This window comes from Podarcis tiliguerta (assembly GCF_965153285.1).
Source record: "Podarcis tiliguerta genome assembly, chromosome: 5".
NCBI classification, from domain to species: Eukaryota; Metazoa; Chordata; class Lepidosauria; order Squamata; family Lacertidae; genus Podarcis; species Podarcis tiliguerta.
This window is the reverse complement of record NC_139538.1, coordinates 50375838-50395797: the sequence shown is the minus strand read 5'-3', so window position 1 is coordinate 50395797 and position 19960 is coordinate 50375838. Positions and strand designations below refer to the sequence as shown.

At 41.1% G+C, this 19960-nt stretch overlaps 3 protein-coding genes across 3 annotated transcripts in view; 1 reads left to right on the top strand and 2 right to left on the bottom strand.

The window, feature by feature from the left end:
* The window catches only part of LOC310677915 (uncharacterized protein), a 116461-nt gene that overhangs the window by 13601 nt on the left and 82900 nt on the right, over positions 1-19960 (top strand). Inside the window, exon 2 of the mRNA XM_083441141.1 lies at positions 3437-3511. The gene's annotated coding sequence lies outside the window, so the exon portion shown is untranslated. The remainder of the gene's footprint in view (positions 1-3436; positions 3512-19960) is intronic.
* LOC310677913 (pancreatic lipase-related protein 2-like) lies at positions 1705-18189 on the bottom strand. The gene is made up of 13 exons (XM_083441136.1): positions 18103-18189; positions 15422-15470; positions 13809-13963; positions 12315-12440; positions 11630-11764; positions 10391-10520; positions 7958-8074; positions 7762-7875; positions 6817-6935; positions 5430-5559; positions 4103-4214; positions 2852-3019; positions 1705-2386 (listed from the first exon to the last, which is right to left on the bottom strand). The coding sequence occupies exons 1-13, from the start codon at positions 18103-18105 to the stop codon at positions 2323-2325; spliced, it is 1422 nt and encodes a 473-aa protein (XP_083297262.1). The 5' UTR covers positions 18106-18189; the 3' UTR covers positions 1705-2322.
* The window catches only part of CCDC172 (coiled-coil domain containing 172), a 53355-nt gene continuing 51524 nt past the window's right edge, over positions 18130-19960 (bottom strand). The window contains exon 8 of the mRNA XM_083441139.1: positions 18130-18525. Within this exon, the coding sequence (XP_083297265.1) occupies positions 18508-18525 (18 nt within the window). The 3' untranslated portion in view covers positions 18130-18507. The remainder of the gene's footprint in view (positions 18526-19960) is intronic.

Here is a 19960-nt window from a genome sequence, read left to right as displayed (position 1 = left end):
GATGTGTGAAGGAATAAAAGGACACCACCTGTGTACACAAATACGAAGCTGCCAAATTATATAAGAAAAGTTCCATTAAAACCAGCCGGCTGTTTTTGATTTGGATTCAGGGACTTATTCCACCTGTTGCTTAGCAAGTATGGAAGGACCTTCACCTTATTTTCTCAAAATAGACTTTTGTTGTTGCTAAGATTATTGCAAATATTTTAAGACTGCTTTTCTGGTCAAACGTCCATCAAAAGCAACTTATGGTTCAAAACAATGACACATAAAAAGAACACAAATCTGAAAACCACAACTCAGCAACATTTTGTTTGTTTGATTGTTTTTGTGTGTGTGTGTGTGTGTGTGTGTGTGTGTGTATAAAAACATAATTCAACCAAACTGCCACCTAATTAATAAACATAATACCTGGAAAGCCAACTGAAAAACATAAGTCTTCAGCATCTTCCAAAAATACTCCCACCTGGGTGGCTTTAAAAGAGGATTGGACAAATTCATGGAGGATAAGGCTATCAATGGCTCTGTCTTCAAGGAGCAGAAAGAACCGTATGTTCATAAATGTTGCTACAGCTTGTTTTGTTTTGTTTTTCCTGATGAGGAGCAAATCAAAATCTGTAAAGGTAATAGGGGACTTTGCATTTTGACAGACTGAGCTCACCCTCTGAAGCCCCCCATGATTTTTAGCATTGATTATTTGTAGCATATGCTCTGCCCACAGTGCTCTGCCCCATTACTTACACAATGATACAATGTGATGGGGGCTAAATGGTTTGGAACAACTGCAAGTCATTGATCTCTGGGCTTTTGTATGTGCTGAAGAGACAAAACTCACCTGCTGCAAAATATTTGAACTTATGTGCACAGGGTATCATTTAATATATATGAAATATATGTTCATTTGTCAGCTGTTGTCAGATGATGGAAGCAAGTAAACCATTAGCGTGTATTGGACTTCTGCTATGTACAGAAGCAGCTTATCTGTTGCTCTCTCTTTTAAAAAACCCTGAAACCCTCACCCACCCGCTTGATTTGTAGGAGTTTTAGTTCAACAGTTCATACTGTAACCTGCAGAGTGAGCAGATAACTCTGAAGATGTGGCATGTTTCCAAGTTGCTAAAGTACTAGAATAAAGAGGGTGAAATCAGTGAACATATTTTAAGCTACAGTGCCCTCCAAGTTACTTAATCTTGAGGTCCCACAGGACCTTCAGTTTATGGAACTAGTCTTCAAAGAACCATGTTGGAAGGAAGGTAATGGACTATTGAAACTCAGGAGTTGAAACTCAAATATGGCAGGACTGTAGTTATTGTGTTGTGTTGTGAAGATTTTGTTGTTGGCATCCATCTGTCTCGAGAGATAATGAAGTGCATCTCTGGGGGTGAAGTCAAACGCTGCATCTGCAGCACCAAAGTGTTCTCCCCTGGGCACACGTGTGGGTAGTGTGTATGGAAATAATCAGGCAAAAAATGATAAAAAGAATAACTGTCTCATGCGTTTTAGGCATGTGTAATCAGATATGTAGACCAATTTCTTTCTTTATGAGGAATTAGTTTATAAATTTACTGGATGGATAGATAGATAGATAGATAGATAGATAGATAGATGATAGATAGATAGATGGCATTCTCTCACCATTTATAGACTTTTGTAGAGAGAGTTTGGGATTCTATCACGGGTACTAAAATAAGAAAGCAAGCAACATTTTTACTCAGTTGTTGCAATTTCTTTATTGTGGGGTTTTTTTTGCAGCCACTCATTAATTAGTCTGACAAAAAATGCATACATACCCCTGCTCTTCAGCTAAAAGGCACACAGCTATTGTAACAGAAAATAATATACCATCTCTACGAAGCACTAAATACAATATTTTGTATGAGGGTTCAATATAGTCTGGAGCAGCTATTGTTAGGTACATATCATGCTTTGCTACTTGATGCTCAAAATGTGAGGTGGGATGTCTCTGTAGAAATGTGAGCAACAGATTCCTATTAAACATACACATATAAATACACACACGCACACACATTTCACCATTTGGACATATCAATTCAATCAATTCAGTTCTGGATCTGGAATGAACTCCCAGCATACATCAAAACATCCATTTTTTATGTCTACAGTACTTTCATGTATTTAGAAGCAGATAGAAATTATAATAATGACTTCTTGTTTTAAAAACAAACCATGATTTTGCACAGAGCAGACTAAGAAAGAAGCACAACTATGTTTCAAACCTTCAAGCTCTTTCAGTGGCCAAGTGAAAAAAGCAGTTCTATGTTCTTGTAGTTTGCATATACATAATCTGCTTCCTTTTAATGCTCAGCAAGGTGTAAGTATTTGAGGAACTCCATGTGTTGCTGTCCCACTGCCACAAAAGAAGGATCTGGGAGAGAAAAGGCAGAAACCACTATGTCAATAAATCTCTCACTTCCAATAAGTTTTTCTTGCCCCTCCTCAATATATTTTGCTGAATGTTGAAAAGAAGCAGAGATAGCCAAGTGTGAGCATAAGACTGGTAAGTTAAGGAATGTACATGATTTTATCAACTGGAAAGTTGTGGTTTGTTCCAACAGAATTGTTAATCATTCAAGTAGTCTTTAAAGCAGGAATGGGGAGCTCTGGCCTTGACTACTGAAGAATCTCAGTGGATGCTGTGACTGCAGGGACTGGTAACTTGTAATTTCTGCCTCCTGCATTGTTTTTGCTGCATTCACAGCACCAAAGTGACCTCTCTAGGGCACAAGCCAGGGCAGTTTGCATGGAGGTCCTGGGCTGCCCAGATTACAACACCTCCTGCCCCTGATGGTATAAATCATGAAATCAAAACATTCAGAATAACCATACTTACTCATGCCCATCCTTTCCACGGACTAGGCGCACTCTTTCAGCTCCCAGTTTAGCCCAGAATGCAGTGAAGATCTTCTTATGCCAAATAAATTCAACTCTTGAAGCTTTTACAGGATTAATTTCGACACTGATGAGCTTTGAGTAGGTTTGCCCTTGGTTAAGGCTGCCACTGAAAATGGGCAAGCAATGAAAGCCATTAGAGAGCATCAATATAACAGTTGTGCTTTGCAATTGTCAATTTAATAGTCAGGTAATCTGCGGAATTATTGTTGCTCATTCACATTTCGTGTCACTCACGTACATATATTTCAAGATGGATGAGCAGGTGAGGCTGAAAGCCTGACTTGTTAAAGATCACCCAATAAATCCATGACATTGTTGCACATTATTATTACATACCAACTTCTAAAAGAGGGCATCAAGGTGTTATAAAATCTGCTCTGAACTTTTACAGTGCTGTCCGTTCTCCATTGTAAGGACTGGTTGATCATTTAATTGTTTTAGTTTGTGTTATTTAGGCATCATATGATAAGTTTAAATTGAAACAGCTTCCTCTCTAATCTGACAACTTTCTGTTTTTGTTTAGGATTTCTTTTAAGAGAAGCAGGGGTGGCAAAAGACACATACAGAGAAAGAGAGAGGCACAGTCAAAAGAGTAAAAGTAGGTTCCATATTTAAGGTTAAAAATTGTTGGTGTCCATAGCAGCCCTATACATTCCTCAGAGCACCAGCAGGCTGTGGACTGTCATACCTGCAATTATTTAACTGTGTCAGGCAGGGCCGTCTTACCCATAGGCAGTAGGGGTGTGGGGCACCCGAGCGCTGAGCTCTCAGGGGTGCCAGGCCGAGAGTCTGGGGACCAAGAGTAGAATCTGGGGAAGAGCCCGCCCGTCGGTCAGAGCACCGCGGCGGACTCTTCTGCTGCAGGCGGCTCTGCACCACGAATTCAGGGGCAACTGAGCCAGTGAGATGCTGAGGCGGCCAGCCGGCTCTGCCCTCCTGCGCGCCTGGGACTGGGCAACCTGGGGAGGGGCACTGGGCGGATCTTTGCACCCCGGCGCCGCATATGCTTAAGACAGCCCTGGAGACAGGCAACCGAAACTATGTGTACATTAACATCACAGCATATAAACAGATCAGCTGACTTGTGAAATATCTGCACACAACTTATAAACATGTTTAACAATGATTAATTGAACCATGTATGAGCAAAACTGCAAAACCTGCTATTTCACTATATCATAAAACATACCTCCCAATTTGGTATTCTTTTGTCTTTCCATCTTTCATTTGGAAAGCTATGTCCATTTCTCCCTTCACGCCTGTCATTCCAGATAGCTTGACCGATATATTATATAGCCAGCCTACACAATAAATATATAATGAATCAAGATATGAAAGTAGGAAGAGCAAGAACTGCAAATAGAGAGGAAGAATTCTATGCATTTAGCATTCATGCCTGAGGCAAATGAAAAAGCAACCGTGGTTACTTTAATAGCTTTTAATTTAAGAAATTTGGGAAGAGGTGAGTTGCACAAGACTTTCATTACTTGAAATTTGGATCCAGGCCACTGTTGCTGTGTTGGTTCGAAGCTTAGATTATTAAAATAAATTTAAAGGTGTATGATTTTAAATCCACTGCAGTGTGGGAAGAGCTTGATTTCTTTAATTGTTAAGAAGCTGGTGCTATATTTGGCCCAGTTACCCCCCCCCCCTTGAATTATAAAACTAGCAAGAAGAAAGGGAAAAAAGAAAATTGTGCAGTGCCCAAATGTGTGAAGTATTTCATTGCCTTTCCCCATGTATTTTGCCCATGAAAAACAGCATTTATTTGTACCTCGATCATCAACATTGCCCAATTAGACGATCCTAATTAGGAATGGGAATTTTATGTTTAAGAAATGAATCTCAATGAGGTCAGAGAGATATGCTTCCTGGTTATGCATAATTAGGATTGCAGCATGAAGGTGTGTGAATATTATCCATGCATATGTGATTGCTTCCTGTGCTTGTTGATATGTGATCTTTAATCATATCACACATTGGGGATGGGCTGTAGCTCAGTGGAAGAACAAGTGCTTTGCATGCAGGAGGTCCTAGGTTCTATCCATGGCATCTCCAGGTAGGATTTCTGTCTGAAACCCCGAAGAGCAACAGCTAGTTAGTGAAGACTGTACTGAGTTAGATGGACCAATGGTCTAACTCAGCATAAAGCAGCTTTCTATGTTTCCTACTGAAGGCTTCACACTTGGAGAGAGAGAAAACTGACCAGGAACTTTGTAATCTGTTCCTTGCAACTTCAAACACATTCTTGGGGCTTGTACAAGGTCACCTGGGATAAGAAAATCCACAACAATCCTCCCTGCACTGTGTTGGCACTTGGAAATGATTCCAGTTGAAAACGTGTTCATTTCTCTGCATGGAAAACAATGGGGAAGTCACAGCTATGTGTCCTGTTTTGATTCCCAAAACTGTGATCACTGCATGGACTGCTGAAAAGAGTCTTGTATATCAACAGATTTCACGGCAATGACACCCATGTGTGTCTGTACTGAACTGACTTTAATTTGTGCACTTACTGGTAAATGGCTTCTTAGGCGCTGTATCTAAAAAGTACTTTGGGTTGTTATTCCTCAGTTTATTATGGAACCGATCAGCATAGTGGCCCATCATTGGACAGCCTTCTCTGGGGCATGGAAAGCAATTTCCCTAGGAGAAAATAATGCATTGGTCAAGAGAGCATTTGCTTTTTTCCATTCAAACATTTGTTATGGTGTCAGTTCAAGTATCCTTTGTTGCTGTTCCGCCTCATTGTCTCAAACTATGAGGGGTATGAATTATTATTTTTGTTCTGCAATTTTCCCCATACTAACCTGGAGTACTCAATACCTGCAATCCTAACCCTGAGTATTCAAAAGCAAGTCTGGTTGAAGTCAATGGAACTTAATCCCTGGTAAACAAGGTTTGGAGTGTAGCTGATTCATGGGATTGTAACCAACATACTTCTAACTTTCTTGTTCCATCAACACAAGGTTTCTGCTTACACAATGGATCATTCTCCCCTCGCGGCCACCTGCCGGGGGAGGGGGAAGTCCTGTTGTGCAATCTGTTCTAGTGGTTCCCCCAACTCTCCAGGAAAGATCTGGGGAGGGCTTGGGACATGCCTGAGGACGGGGGAGGGGGAAGTCCTGTTGTGCAAGCAGAAATCCTTGCACTGATGGGATGTGGTAGTTGAATTGCCCTTAATTTCTACAGTGAGAGGTCTTGGTATTCAAGGCTGCCTGGCACTCACATTCTGCTCTGAAAGTCTTTGTGCCTAACCCTTGATGTGTACGGAGTCTGTGCAAGTTTATGTTTAATATTACATAAAATGTTGGATATTTTAAATGCATTGTATTCAAGTTACTGTAAAGAATGTTTAAGCACATGGCCAGTATTTTTCCATGGAACTGGTGTTTTTTCCACTCAAGGTGAGGCAGCTTGAGGTTGTGACTGAATCACAAGGTTTGAATACTATTACAAATGTTTATATATGCTAATGAAATTGCTTGTGTGTGCAAAAACTATGTGTAGTCTCTCTCTCTGGGCGTTGGCTCAGCATGTAGCAGGAAGGAGAAAGAGAGACAGAGTGTTTTGTATTCCTAACTACATTTTAGTAAAATCTGTTCTCAAGTCTCACACTGGGCTCAGTCAGTCTGTGAGAAAGAAGTTTTGTAAGATTAACATTTGAAACTTGAGTTCTGCTAGTAAAGCTTTGAAAATGCAATTCTTTTATGGAATAAAATTTAGATGCAGAATATTTATTGATTTCATAGATCTGTAGTACATGCTAGGCCCTGCCCTAGTTGCAGAGTGGGGGTGGAAGGCCCCTCATTGGCACTGTGCCAAGTCCTGTGTCCCTTGCCAAGTCTGGTATTGGCCCTGCTATGCTGATATAATCTAATCAAACTAGACCACCATGCTTACCTCTTGGAAGGATTCATATGATTCACATGGGTAAGCAACAAATCCTCCAGGAAAGAGAATGCTGTACCTATAGTACTCATGGCTTCTTGAGTGGTGACAGTTTCCAACACCCTCCATTTCTGCCAAAAAGAAAAAAGAAAAGCTGCAAGCCTCAGTGAAGAGCTTTACAACCCCATCCAACATCACTTATGGTACAACAAACACCAACTTATGCAATTCAGGACAAATATGGATGCAACATTTAAGTGTGGTGGATGGTCTTTGTACTCTATCTATCAAATCTTGTCTACTAAATTCAAGGCTCTATGTAAGAATAGCACCTGCATATTTTGCATGCTACAGCACCATCCTAGAGCTCAGGTCCTATAAACCACAGAGTATGGCAGATAGCACAAGCAAAGTAAATTACAAATATACATTAGAAGCCACACGTGGAATGGAGCTAGTTGCTCCCTTTCTGGTTTAAGCTTGCTATATAAGCAGACTCTGCATGTATATGCTATAAACCAGGGCTCACCAGGGCACATGGTACCCACAAACACCTTCATTGGTTCCTTTGCCTTGGACTCTGACCTTTCTTTCTTTCTTTCAAATCTCTAGCCCTCCTAGAAAAAAGTTATGGTGCAAAATGTGCAAGTACTTTCTAAGCGATTTCTGTGAAATCAGAATGTGTGTGATGTGACCACCTTCCTGGTGTTGTTATTACCTCTGTGTGTAATCATTATTATGTGATCTCCACAGTTAGAACCAGTAGGACACAGCTGACTTCCCAAGGTAAACATAAAGTTGTCAGGATAGTTGTCTCTCTAATTTTATGATATGGCACTCTCCCCATAGCAGCCATACTTGTGACTGGTGTCCCCAGCACACTTTCAAAACTTGAACTATGCCCACTGGTCCAAAAAGTTTTACAACCCCTGCTATAAACAATGCAGACAGGCTTACCTCTATCAAAGTCAGTTTCAACTAGTGTTGTATTCTTATCATCACATCCTGGCATAACTCTTCCACCATTGGGGTAAAAGTCAAGATCACCAGTGGCATTGAACATACCAAATCCTGAAACAGATTCATAGGGCAATAAATGGTTTGGTCCATGCTTCAACTTTCAGCACAAAATTCATGTGTGTTTGGCAGTTACCTATTGTGGGAAACTTTCCAGCATTGGTATGTATGACATCCACAAATTGAGCATCGGAAGGATCCAGCCTGATCATATCAGGGAAACCTTCAAAACCTATCCCAGCTGGATCCAAGCCTAAAAAAACATAAAATAATCCCGTTAGGAATTAGCAAACCTGTTTTGTTGTTTTTTTTTGGGTCCAAGAATACAACCCATCAAATCCCTGACCATTAGCCTTGCTGCTTGGAGCTGATGGAGGTTGTAGTCCAACAACATTTGAGATCCCAAACTTGGGAGACACTTCTGCATCCTGATTAGGAATGGTAATGAAGGAGATTTTTCTGTCTCCCTTTATCTCTGTGTTAGGACTCTATTTGGTTTGTTAGAGCTCCATATTTGCTGTGTGCCAAGGCTCTGTGACCCACACTTCCCTAGTGGTTAATAAACACATGGACATAAGTATTTAGGTTTATGGGTTCAAATAGGCCACAACTTTATTGGTTACAGATGTGAGTGGTTTGGCTTAGGCATTGGGTATAGCCAGGCTATATCTCTACTCCTGCTGGGAGTCCATCTAAGGGTAAACCACCAATAGGGGGAGCCCTATGACTTACAAATATGGACACCCTGAGGGGTCCCCATTGGGGTCATGGCATGGCCCTAGCCCACATCCAGGCATCAGAAAGAATCCACACCCCTGGATACCCTTAATGAGGAGGGGCAGGTAGAGGCTACAACCTCCCCTCCATCCAAACAAAGGCTTACCGAATGCCTAAGCTCACAAAGTTGTGACGATTGCTACAAGGTAGGCGAAAACCAAATGGCTGGTGCCAATTTGCCAAGTGGAAAAAATTCCTACCCAATCCCAACAGTATTGCAGACAACATTTGTCCATAGCAGGGTTGTGTCATTGCAAAGCATAAAAAAGAGGGTGGGTAGGGAGATTCGGCAAAGGGCGAGAGAGGAGAGGCCCCTGGCTGCACTGTGGTTTATGTTTCCCACGGCCACACCCCTACCAGTGCTGATTGGACAGCAGGGCCACCCCTGGGTGTGGCCCCACCCAGTGCCCATGATGTGGTTGGGATGGCACAAAGGGGGTGTCAATCTCTGCCCCCCACCAGATCACTGCAGCAGCCTGGATGCCTGGCTGCAACCCCACCCACTAGAAAAGGTGAGCGGACATATTAGCAGTGCTCTTCAGCAATCCATATATGGACCCTCACCAACTCCTCCTAGTAGGAAAAAAAAAACCAGATTGTTTTAAGTGGAGATTAAGAAAATTCTGTATTCGAATATGAAAGGATAGAAATTGAGAATACATGAAAGGAGACTAGCTAGGTGGAACAGTATCATTTAATTTTAAGTTAACATAGAGAAAGGATATATTAATAATAAATTATTAATAACAGTTGTTTGTAGAAAGGTAAGGAATAGTTTAATTAATTGAAAATTAATTAAATTAGTTCTTGAAGGATGGCAGTGTTTAATGACATAATATTATAATGAGAAGGTTGGGGTAGGTTAGCTAAGGATCTCAGATTGATTTCAAATGATGACTATGGGTTGTAATTGCTATGGGAAAGTTGTTCTAATCCTTTGATTGGTTGTTTGTAATCACAGGCTAGCATAGAAGTGTATAAGAGTTCATGCTCCTGTATGTCACCTCATAGCCTCTTTATTTTTTGGGCTGTCCCTGTGAACATTTTTATTTCAATGAAGGCCTATAGTTTTACATGCAGCCTGCATCCTTTTCTTTGGGTTTCTGGAAGTGCTACCTCCGGTCTAGGAACCCCTTTTAAATTTCTTCAACAGTAACATCTACACCAGGCCTTTATGCTGACACAGTAAATAAGGCTCAAAATGGTGGTCTGCTATCACATGAAACTATAGAAACCTCCTTGCCCACCCAGTATCTTTTGTCCTAAAAATCAGGATAAAGCACATCTACTCCCTGTTGCTAGCTCCTTTCTTTTCACTCCCACCTTCTTTTGCCAATCTTCTGCATGGCTGGAATGTGGCGAGAAAGATGAAATGCAGAATGTATGACACCTTTTTCAGTCAGCTATACTGATATGATGTAAAGCTTTGCCTTGCAATTGTGTTACTGTGCATTTTTATCAATGGTCCTTATACTTCCAGCATTTCCTAGTGATGTTGCAGCTGAACGAGCTTGGTAAGCATCTGGTTTGCCTTTATCAATCAGATGAGATCCCACATTTTCCCACTGAATATCTTTCACCAATCGAGCTTTCTCATGTGGCATTCACACCATCCATTTAAAGCACATCTCTTGTCCCCCAAACAGAATCCTGGGATTTGGAGTTTGCTATGGGTGCTTGGAACTGTAGCTCTGTGGGATTAAAATACAGTTCCTAGGATTCTTTGGGGAAAATGTGCTTTAAATGTATGGTGTATACACAACACAGAATGCAGTTTCATAGGAATTCATACCAGTTATTCTGCCAATGCCTGAAAATTGTCTGCCAATGCCTCGAAGTCGTCTTCCTACTTCTCCAGCAGTGTGAGCACCAAGACTATGACCAATGAGGTGGATCTCAGATGGACAATAGTGATACACTTCCTAGTGATTCAAGAATGGGGGTGGGGAATATATAAGCTCAAATGATTAGTAAAGGAGACATCATTCTTACAATATGCAGCAGATAGTTTTGCAGAAGCGCTGTAATGCAATTGACATGGACTCAGGGCTTATATTCACACTGGCTGCATTGAGTGAACTGGATAAGTTAAGGATTCTTCAGCAGGGGCAGCAGAAGCAAGGTGGGGGGCACTTCCTGTTTTTCCTCAAGCAGTGAAACGAGACATACCGCCCTTGCTTCAAAAGATGAATAAAACTGTACAGTATGTGCAACTTGTTGGCAGTGCAATAAAAACAGAATGTGAAAAAATGAATGCAAAAATTACATAAAAGGGAATAAACTGGGAACAGAATGAAATCTAGGACGCTACATACAAAGTTGGTATCCATTTATAGCATGCAGTAATACCTCATCTCAAGTACATTTGACTTGCACAATTTCGGCTATACACAGCTGAAGGTGGACTGGTAGGGTTGTTCTCTTGAGACTCCATGGAACAATTCGACTTCCTGCAAGATCTAGCAAAAGTATCCCTAACACTTCTAGAGTCAGCACAGTGAGCAGGCCTTCCCCAAGAGACAAGGCCAAGAGCTTCAAAGCACTTTTCACAGTGGGTAACTCCAAGTGGTCCTTGTGTGAAAAGAGCTCTGAAGCTCTTAGCCTTGCTTGTGGGGCAATGCCCACTTAGCGCACTGGCTGTGGGAATGCTGAGGGTCCTCTCTTTCCCTCCCCCCTTATAGAAGGCAGGCTGACTAGTTGTGGGGTGGATCCAAGGGTTTGGCAAGATGCAATTTCCACATTTATGCATAATCCCTGGAGCTGAACTCTTACGTAAGATGAGGTGCACCTGCATTTGACCTGGCTGAATTCATATGGGGAAGTTGGTGCTACTATAACAAAATAGATTTGGGATTTTATTTGAATATACTTGGGTCTGCTATCTGCTTAGAATCTTCTTGCATGTATAATGTTTCTATTATATGCATTTTTATTTTCTATACCTATAGAGAAAAACATAAAATATTTTTTTAAAAAAGAGCTGATTTGGTAGGATATAGTATCTGGCTCTGAAACATAACATCATACTTACCGCTAAAGTGTCGATAAGATAAGCTGTTACAGCCCCTAAAACACGAATGTTGCTTGCGGCTGTGAAGTAGGTACATTTGGCACCATCTTCCCAATCTACAGCAATGCAGTTTATGTTCTCCACCTTCACCAGCAGCTGCATCACATGTATGTTTCAGAAAAAGTAATGTTAGTAAAAGTAATATGTTAGAGGTTGCTAATGCAATCAGATCTGACCAAACTGCGGGTGGCAGTGGAAGACAGGAGTGCCTGGCGTGCTCTGGTCCCTGGGGTCATGAAGAGTCGGACACGACTGAACGACTAAACAACAACAATGCAATCAGAAACACTGGAGGTTCTTTCAAATGTACTTGATCACCAGTTTCAAAGGATCCCAAAACTAGGTAGTCCAATCTCATCCCCAGAAGCAGAGCTAGCCTTCTGCCCACCTTCCACAGTTTAGCCTACACAATCCAGGTCACAGTGCACAACAAGTAGACAGCAACTGTACAGTAAGGTGTGATTTTAGAGCAAGACACCAAAGACTCTTGCAAACCAATGCATCCCCCGAGTTTGAAGAAGGCAAAATGACCTACTGATTCCCATTGTTATTATTGTGAGCCTGTGTGTTTGCATAATGTTCACCTGTTCCCCATGTCCTAGATTCTGTAACTGAAGAAGGAAACTAGTCAAGATAAATCTCATACCAAGCACATCTCCACAACCCAGCCATATTTTCCAGTACTGGTAAATCCATGGATAACAAAGCGAGTTTTCCTCAATGGAGAGAAATAAGAATTTTGAACAGTTGATTTTTCGGTGTATAACAGCTTCTGTTGGGATTTAAAAATATAAAATTAATTTATTTTAAGGATCTTCAAAGCAAAGAATGTTTTCTCACTTATTCTCAGGTACCAACATCCTCATAAAGTTCTACTGGCTAGAATTGTGCTTGATTTTTCAACTGTTGGCACTAATGTCTTGTGAAAAGATCCTAGAATCTGAGGTTTTCCAAATCCTCAAGTGACTCATATACTCCTTGGCAATACAGATTTCAATGCTAGCTCATCTCTAGCCTGCTTTACAAGCGTATATATCTCAATTCCTATACAGTGGTACCTCGGGTTACAGACGCTTCAGGTTACATACGCTTCAGGTTACAGACTCCACTAACCCAGAAATAGTACCTCGGGTTAAGAACTTTGCTTCAGGATGAGAACAGAAATCGTGCGGCGGTGGTGCAGCAGGAGTGGGAGGCCCCATTAGCTAAAGTGGTACCTCAGGTTAAGAACAGTTTCAGGTTAAAAATGGACCTCCAGAATGAATTAAGTTCTTAACCCAAGCTACCACTGTAATGAATATCCTGATGGAGTTATCCATCAGGATGAGTGAATATGTCTGTATCAGTTTCTCTCAGTTTCTCATTTTCCCAATCTTCAGCTCTCCATATTTCCACATTTGCAAGCTATTTTTTTAATATAAAAAAGTTATCATGAAACTTCTTCAGCATTTTACTGCCAATTTCTCCCAATAGGCACATTTTTGTATGCAATTTGCCCAAAGTACACATTTTTCCAAAGCATTTTCTTCTGTTATGATGCATTTTCTATGTTATTTTCAGTAATATATGCAATTATGTGCACACTTTACATGAGTAGATGCACTTCTGTGCACATTCTTGGCTGGAGAACTGCATTGCAAAATTCAGAGGAGTGTGAATTTCAAAGCATGGCTGCATTTCAGTTTGTGATTTGTTTTGGAAAGCGTGACAGGTGAGTTAGCTTTCAAATGAGAACTGAATTGACTTTCTCTCCCATCCCTCATTAGCAATTAGATACCACAGGCATAGGCAAACTCAGCCCTCCAGATGTTTTGGGACTACAACTCCCATAATCCCTAGCTAACAGGACCAGTGGTCAGTGATGATGGGAATTGTAGTCCCAAAACATCTGGAGGGCCGGGTTTGCCTATGCCTGAGATACCATTTTCAATGTGGAAAGAGCTTCATAGTTTCTGTCATTCACAGGCATGGCAACCCTGTCAGATGGTTGCTGTTATACAAATGGTGAGAAAAGGAGGCTGAGAACCTCTGTCTTAGCAAATGCCATTGTCTGATTAGACAGGATCAAGCCTAGCACATACAGGCATACACAGATATTGCCAACAGTTCTTAAATAAACAATTAAAAAAGGTTGTCTCACCTGTGAAAAATTCCCAGTCTCTCTAGTGAAAAGCAAAAAAGATATATTCATGCTTTCAGGAGATGCTGGTAAGCCAAACAACTTTCTCCCAGGTATTCCTGACCAAGGGGGCTTATCAGAAAAGCAACCTAGATCTTTATAGCAGACTTCATTGGCTAGAGAACATGCAAGGCAAATTGTTAAGTACATGGCATTCACCAGACATTGTATCACCTATTACAAATGTCTCATATTATTATAGTGAGTTTGATCTGCACTTACAGGTAAATGTGGTTAGGACTACTGTCTAACTTTTAGTGGTATAAATTAGCCTCATATATCCAACATGCTTAGCTCTAGTTAATGCATGAAGGGGTTAAGACCATAGTTCAAGCTATTCTGCTAGACTTAACTAGGTCACGTCCGCTTAACTTGGAAAGAAGGAAGTCAAGTTTCTCTATTCACTCCCTTCCACCATGTGAATCTGACCAGAGAAGATGTATGGGCTAATCACTCCAAGCCCAGACCACATGTTTAGAACCATTTTACCACCAATTTTGAAGCTAAGCTTTACTGCCTCTCTTCTCTTGCTGCCGTATGGAAAAGCACATGAATCTGACCTTTGAAAGTGTTTGTAAGTAAAAAACATTTTTAAACTTTCCAATCTGCATGGTCTTTTCTGTGCTAAAGGGGAATGCAGGGGGAACCTTGTAAGTAACTTAAAAAGGGATATTTTAAAAGTCTAGTTGCCTACATTCCCATGCTTTACTTTGCTGGAAGTTTTGTGATTTTAAATCTCTGCTGTAGCTCCCTTACCAGACAGGGATTCAGGAAATTATTCTTTTATTAACCAAAACCAATCATAATCAACAGTTTTATGCACCAAGTTTCTTGTGAGCCACTTAAAGACAATTGTAATTAAGCAATATAGAAACTGTTGAATTGAAATAAATTAAAAAGAAGTTAACCATATCTTAATTCCCATTAAAATCAATGGGATAGGCTAGACATTACTTAAGTAGCATAGTCTGCATTTGACCCATTGCTCTTGTAAGAATGCATATGTTTAAATGTGTGTCCACAGATCATTTTACGGATGTCTCTGGTTGGATGCTGTAAATGTGTACATGCATAGGTTCTATGCAGAAACCTAATAAATGTGTAGAGGTTGACAATAAAAGCCTATTCTTCCTCCATATGTTTACTATCCTGGAATAAAGGTTGTCCACACAGAACTGTAACAAAAGAGCCTGGTTGTCACTAAATTTCAGTCAAACATCTCGGAAGTATTGCCACTAGTCCATCTAGTTTACTACACTGACTGGCAGTGGCTCTCCAGGTTTTCAGGAAGGGACTCTTTTCCAGTCCTGCTTTAGCAATTTTGTGAATTGAATCTGGAAACTTCCACATGAAAAGCAGATGTTCTACCACTGAGCCGTGGCGCATCCCCTAAATGTCACATTGTCATGCCACAAATTGCAAAGCGAATTTCTAGAATGTTTCAGTCTTTGGTTCTCTGCCAGTCAAAAGGATGTTGATGCCATTTGGTGGCAAACTGGGAGAGGCTTTAGCTTAGTTTGTCTAGTCATGAAATTGTTCTCTTGAAATACATAATGTGTAAAGTATTGCCTCACCTTCTGCTGTGCCAAGGAGGAGGAAAGCACCAATCCAAACTATAGGAATCTGCAATAAATTTAAATATACATGTTATACAATGTTAAATATACATGTTATGCAATAGATGTTATACATCTATGCTGTGGCAGTTTTACTATTCCAGAACCACTCATTTGCTGAAACAAGTTACTTAAAAGTGCAGCCAATATCAGCACAGTACAATGTCCCCTTCCCCCATGACCTTATATCCTTTCCAGCTAGACATGAAATACTGTGGGTGCTGTTTATTCTCTTCTCTGTAGCAAACATAACTGGGATGCTTTGGGGCTTAGATATGTGACACACAAAAACAAAGCCTGTCTCGATGGGAGACTTGAGCTTTTAAGGCGGAGACTGTAAGCCCCTAAGGTGGCGAGTGAGTTGTTAATAATACCAAGAATACTTAGTACAACAAATGCACTGTTGGACTGTTTGCATCATGCGGCGATTACTGGACAAGATGGTGAATGAAAATGGACCAGAAAAGATGAGGTTAAAGAAGACACAGATCCTTTGGAGAATAATATTGATAAAGGACTGCCAGAACAGGAGAGTGGAACGCTAAAGCTAGAGGCAATAGATGGTGAAATGGAGAGGACCTTCACACAGGTGCCTAGAGGAGTGAACCAATCAAGGGGTGGAGTTACGATGTTAAAGGAGTGCAATGAAACCACGGATGGAGAGATTAAGAAATATTCTGAGCTGGTAGAGAAAGAGCTGAGAGAGAAAGCATTGTGTGCTCAATTTGGAGTGAATTTAGAGGGAAAAGCTACCAAGCCTCTGGCAACATTCCTGAAAAAAGAATGAAAGAAGCAGTAATGGAAGGAGTTAAAAAAACAAAAACAGTTCAGCTATGGATCACTGTTTTAATAAAAGACCACAGCAGAGAGACTTCTGCGTGACTAAAGATGAAGGATATATTACTTTTCAACATGGAGGAATGGTTCTTGAAGTTTTTGGAGGTATAGTTGTTATGCTGGACTGGGGAAGACTTTTTGACACTTATCAATAATAATAATTGGAAAAGCCCTTTAAGACTTTTTGTTTGAAAGGGGAAATGAATGAACTTGAGATGTCTGGATCTGGAGACTGGGAAAATATCACCTAGCAGAATGAGGAACAGCTGCATTTCATTCTGGAATGAATACTTTGAATAACCTTTATATGTATATAACTGACAGAGAATTGGAAGCCCTTTTTATTTCTCCCTTTTCCCCTTTTTCTTCTTTAAGAAGAATTGTGCTGCCCGGACACTGAGGCCCAGCGCCAAGGGCCTTCTGGCGGTTCCTTCGCTGTGAGAACCCAAGTTACAGGGAACCAGGCAGAGGGCCTTCTCAGTAGTGGCATCCGCCCTGTGGAACGTCCCCCCACCAGATGTCAAAGAGAGAAATAACTACCAAACTTTTAGAAGACATCTGAAAGCAGCCCTGTTAAGGGAAGCTTTTAATGTTTAATAGGTTATTGTATTTTAGTGTTTTGTTGGAAGCCAACCAGAGTGGCTGGGGAAACCCAGCCAGATGGGTGGGGTATAAATTATTATTATTATTATTATTATTATTATTATTATTATTATTATTATTTTATTAATTTCTTTTATTATTTTTATATTCCTGCTTCTTTTTCTTCTTTTTTCCTTGTTTTGGTGTCCTCTACTCTGGATCATTGAGGGGATTGTACACACACGAAGGTAAAGGACCATGTGTGAGAGGCAGGGAAGGGAAGATATCTCAGACTGGGAAGTTGGAAGAAGAAAGGGAAGCTCCCAGGTGTGAGCTGGGAGAGTTCTGAGTGGGATAAGAGTTAAGATTCACCTGTGAGAAGGGAGGACTTTTTATTTTCTTTGCTCTTTACTTTTTTATATTTAATTTATTTTTTATTGTATTGTATTGTATGATGGAAAGGAACCCTCCTCTTGTGTGGCAAAAGTCTTTGGGCTTGTAAAACCCATCAAAGCACTTGTAAACCAAGGCAGGCAGTAGTATCAAATGCAGTACATGAAATACCTAATCCTCATTCCGGGCCTCCTACACTATGGCAGTGCTTCTTGGAATTGAACCAAGATAGCAATTAAGAAGCATAGTATGGGGTGGGTGTGAGAATCATACTGCAAAATATTTGATATGAATCAGAAGGCACATGAATGTGGAGATGTCATTAGTTCACCACCACATAGCCTTAGTCTTCCACATAGTCTTCCACATAACCTTCAAATGCTAGGAATTCTGGTATTTCCTTTTGGATCAGTTTACAGCAGTAAACTGCTGTCATACCTCGTATTACGTTAGGTTCATGTTGCATCTTTTCCGCTTGTGAACGCGGCAAACCCAGAAGTGTATACTTCCGGGTTTCACCATGTGTGCTCATGCATAAACGTTCTGTGCGCTTTGCACATGTGCAGAAGTGTTCTATTGTGCCGCACACTTAGAAGCGCTGCTCTAGTTGCGGACTTTTCAGGGTGCAAATGGCACCCCGGAACAGATTGAGTCCGTAACTAGAGGTACCACTGTATTTATTAAAATATCATTAGTTGTCTTACCATATTAAGACTGGATAATAAAACCTAGTTTCCCAGTTGCATTTCCATTCTCTTTACAGAAAATAGTCTTTTCCACATCAAATAAATTACCCTGAACATCAGTATGTATAACCATTCACTTACCATTCTAAAGCCTGAAGTTCAAAAATGCTGCGAAATCCCCTTTCAGATGGTTCTCTCCTGCTGCTGTGCTACTCCATCCTCTCCCTCCTGTGCACATAAGAATCACAGAGAGAGGGAAGTGACAAAGAATATTCTTCTGGAAATGATATGTCTGGAGAAGATCCAAGTTGGTAGGAGTGTATTTTCCTTCTATGGATGCTAATCATGCAGTTTTATATGCATGAAACAGCCAGGCAGCTTGTAATATTTGGGCTTCTGCTATTCCTTCCTGCTTGCTTCATCCTCCTGCTTCTGTCATCTTTGACTCATTGTTTGTGGACCGACTCCCTCTGAAGTTTCACCATTTACTTCAACAATAGGAGGAGCTAATATTTTGTATGTTACTTCCTGAAGTCACATGTGTATTTAAATTGATGAATGAGACTGTGGGGACAAGAAATATGGAGTTACCTAATGCTTCTTCATCTATGAGTAAAGAGTTACTCATCCAGTTAGGACCCAGGGCCTGTGCTACTTTTGAAACTTTAAAGGGGAAGGGCTGTAGCTCAGTGGTATAAGCATCTGTTTTATAATAATATAATAATAATAATCTATTATTTATACCCCGCCCATCTGCCTGGGCTTCCCCAGCCACTCTGGGCGGCTTCCAACGAAATATTAAAATATTGCAATACATCAAACATTGAAAGCTTCCCTGAACAGGGCTGCCTTCAGATGTCTTCTAAAAGTCTGGTAGTTGTTGTTCTCTTTGACATCTGGTGGGAGGGCGTTCCACAGGGAGGGCGCCACTACCGAGAAGGCCCTCTGCCTGGTTCCCTGTAACTTGGCCTCTCGCAGTGAGGGAACCGCCAGAAGGCCCTCGGTGCTGGACCTCAGTGTCCGGGTTGCATGCAGAAGGCAACAGGTTCAATCCCCAGCCTCTCCAGGTAAGGCCTGTCTCAAATCCTGGACAGCCACTGCCACGCAGTGTAGACCATCCTGGGTTGGGTGGGCCAACAGTTTGACAGTATAAGACACTGTCCTGCTAGCACTCCAATTGGAGAACAGGCTTTACCAAATGTGTCATGGACTTTGAAGATGAACAAGCTCAGGGCGAAAAGGAGAAATAAGCTAATAGGAAGGCACATTTGGCAGACCCTCACAATGATCAACTCTGCCCAGAAACCTTTATCCTCACTGTGGAAAGACGTGTGGATCTGAAACTGGCCTCCACAGTCACTTGCAGACTCACTGTTAAGACTGTTTTCATGGAAGACAACCTTATTCAGCTACAAGCGATCACCAAAGAAGATAAGACAGCTTTCTATGTTTCTAGATGTGGTTGCATTATTTTCCTAGTCCTTTAAAAATAATTTCGTCTGTGAATAGCCCTTGCAGAGAAAATAACTCATGGTGTAGCAATACTGAAGGGGGGAAAGAAACCAGATGCTTTCTCTGTGAGTTGGTGGCCATTTATTACATACTGTATGTTAATATTTCAAAAATGGAGAATATTGTGCCTGCTGCATCAGTACAGCTCTGGACTTCCTGATTGCTTTCTGTTTCTAAAATTATGTTTGTTTGTTTGTGCCTTATCTCCTTTGGGTTATGAAGACTACTATGATATGGTTTGGGACGCGGGTGGCGCTGTGGATTAAACCACAGAGCCTAGGACTTGCCGATCAGAAGGTTGGCGGTTTGAATCCCCGTGACGGGGTGAGCTCCCATTGCTCAGTCCCTGCTCCTGCCAACCTAGCAGTTCGAAAGCATGTCAAAGTGCAAGTAGATAAATAGGTATCACTCTGGCGGGAAGGTAAATGGCGTTTCCGTGCACTGCTCTGGTTCGCCAGAAACGGCTTAGTTATGCTGGCCACATGAC